This window comes from Octopus bimaculoides, chromosome 2 (genome assembly GCF_001194135.2).
Source record: "Octopus bimaculoides isolate UCB-OBI-ISO-001 chromosome 2, ASM119413v2, whole genome shotgun sequence".
Taxonomy (NCBI): domain Eukaryota; kingdom Metazoa; phylum Mollusca; class Cephalopoda; order Octopoda; family Octopodidae; genus Octopus; species Octopus bimaculoides.
In genome coordinates, this window is record NC_068982.1 from 187,729,505 (window position 1) to 187,731,532 (window position 2,028).

Here is a 2,028-nt window from a genome sequence, read left to right on the forward strand (position 1 = left end):
AGCTTAAAGTTAGCCGTCATACGGCGACTGACAGCTTAAAGTTAGCCGTCATACGGCGACTGACAGCTTAAAGTTAGCCGTCATACGGCGACTGACAGCTTAAAGTTAGCCGTCATACGGCGACTAACAGCTTAAAGTTAGCCGTCATATGATGAATAATTTAATTTTAAAGCCTACTAAATTGTAAGCTTTGAATTTCAACTTGTGAGTGGGGTCTTATTTTGTTCTGAGAAGAGATTCAAGGGTTGTAAGAAAACTTTTGACGTACGATGAGAGGAAAATAAAAGGAAATGGTAAAGGTTTAAGGAAATTATTTATTAAAATGTAACAATTTAAGGCAAAAGAAAAATGCTGGAGGTGAACCTTTGTTCTGCTCACTTCAATCATGAAGGCACGTGATTCCGTGGTTAGGTTATTCGGCTGTCGGATGCTAGTTCAATACCTGGCGAAGCGTTGTGTCCTTGAGCAAGTCACTTTATTTCATGTTGCTCCTTTAGTCGGGCAAAACGAACCCAGGACTTATTCTTTCTAAGCCTAGTACTTATTCTATCGGTCTCTTTTGCCAAATCGCTAGGTTACGGAGACGTAAAAACACCAGCATCGGTTGTCAAGCTATGTTAGGGGGGGGGACAAACACAGATACACACATATACATACGACGGGCTTCTTTCGGCTTTCGTCTACCTTATCCACTCACAAAGCTCTGATCGGCCCAAGGATATAATAGAATACACTTGCCCAAAGTGCAATGCAGTGGGACTGAACCCGGAACCAAGTGGTTGTTAAGCAAGCTACTTACCACACATCCACTACTGCGCCTATGTCAGATGTTAATATATATTTGATTCTTTTTTAAATCAGATTTTTAGTAAATCGTCTTGTAAACATGGTGAAATCACAGAAGGTAATCAAAGGTTTCAATGAGGTTGTAGATCTAGATTAATCTGGATTAATAGTCAAACGAATGCTGAGCCGAGATCTATTATACGAGTTTGATCTCCAAAGAAGATAAATCAAAGATCTTCAACAACTGTCGCCCCAACTGTTTCCAGTTTTATTTATAATAAATCAGAAACGATTCCACGGTGAAACAATCGCTAAATGTTACATTATCAAATGTTAATTTTCTCTAAAATGGTGCCGTAAATAACAGGGAGTGAGTTTAATATGAGTAAATGTTTCTCACCGGTCTCTAGCTCAAATGCTGCTAACAAGAAAGTATGTCGGTGCAGTCCTTCGTTGTGCAGCGCTGGGTTAAATATTACAGCAGTTAAATATGTCCGGAAGTGAGAGTAGCCATACTCAAAGATGGTGTTCATGAAATCCAATAGATCATTTTGCCACAACACTTCGTATTTCACGATATTTCTGTTGAACAAACAATTATCGAACAATTAATTCCTTTTACTCGATAGAGTTTTACACACATACACGTGTGTGGTGTGGTGTGTGTCATTTGTTCCCTACGTACGTCTCACTATTGTGGCTATTTGCATCTTCTGTTGTCGAAGTTCCAAATGTAATCGAATGCTGAACGGCCTCAATTCATCAGAGCAACACTTTATCGCATTATGTTACACAGATCAAATGTAACATGGTGTTATAAAAAGTGTGCCCTAAGTGGTTTTTCCCCTAGTTTAGAGTCCAGTTGAACTTAGAAAGGCCACTGTAGAGGAAGTAAATAACCACAATGACGAAACGGACGTAGGGAACAAATGATATAAACTACAATCATAATGATCCCAAGATGTGATGAAGTACAGCATGATGTCTCATTATGTTTATGTATGTGCAATTATGCATATATGGATGAGTGCATATAAAAGTGTGTGTGTGTGTGTGTGTATATATATATATGTATTTATATGTATATATAGATATGTGTATATATATGTGTGTATGTATATATATATGTGTACATGTATGTGTGTGTGCATGTGTATGTATATATGTTGTATTTGTATGTATGTGTGTATATATGTATGTGTATATATATGTGTGTATGTGTATGTATATATATATATATAT

At 37.2% G+C, this 2,028-nt stretch overlaps 1 protein-coding gene across 2 annotated transcripts in view; it reads right to left on the reverse strand.

The window, feature by feature from the left end:
- The window catches only part of LOC106872932 (uncharacterized), a 33,902-nt gene that overhangs the window by 24,679 nt on the left and 7,195 nt on the right, over window positions 1-2,028 (reverse strand). For both annotated transcript variants that reach the window (XM_052965796.1, XM_014920109.2), the window contains exon 6: window positions 1,187-1,368. In XM_052965796.1, the coding sequence (XP_052821756.1) occupies window positions 1,187-1,368 (182 nt within the window). The remainder of the gene's footprint in view (window positions 1-1,186; window positions 1,369-2,028) is intronic.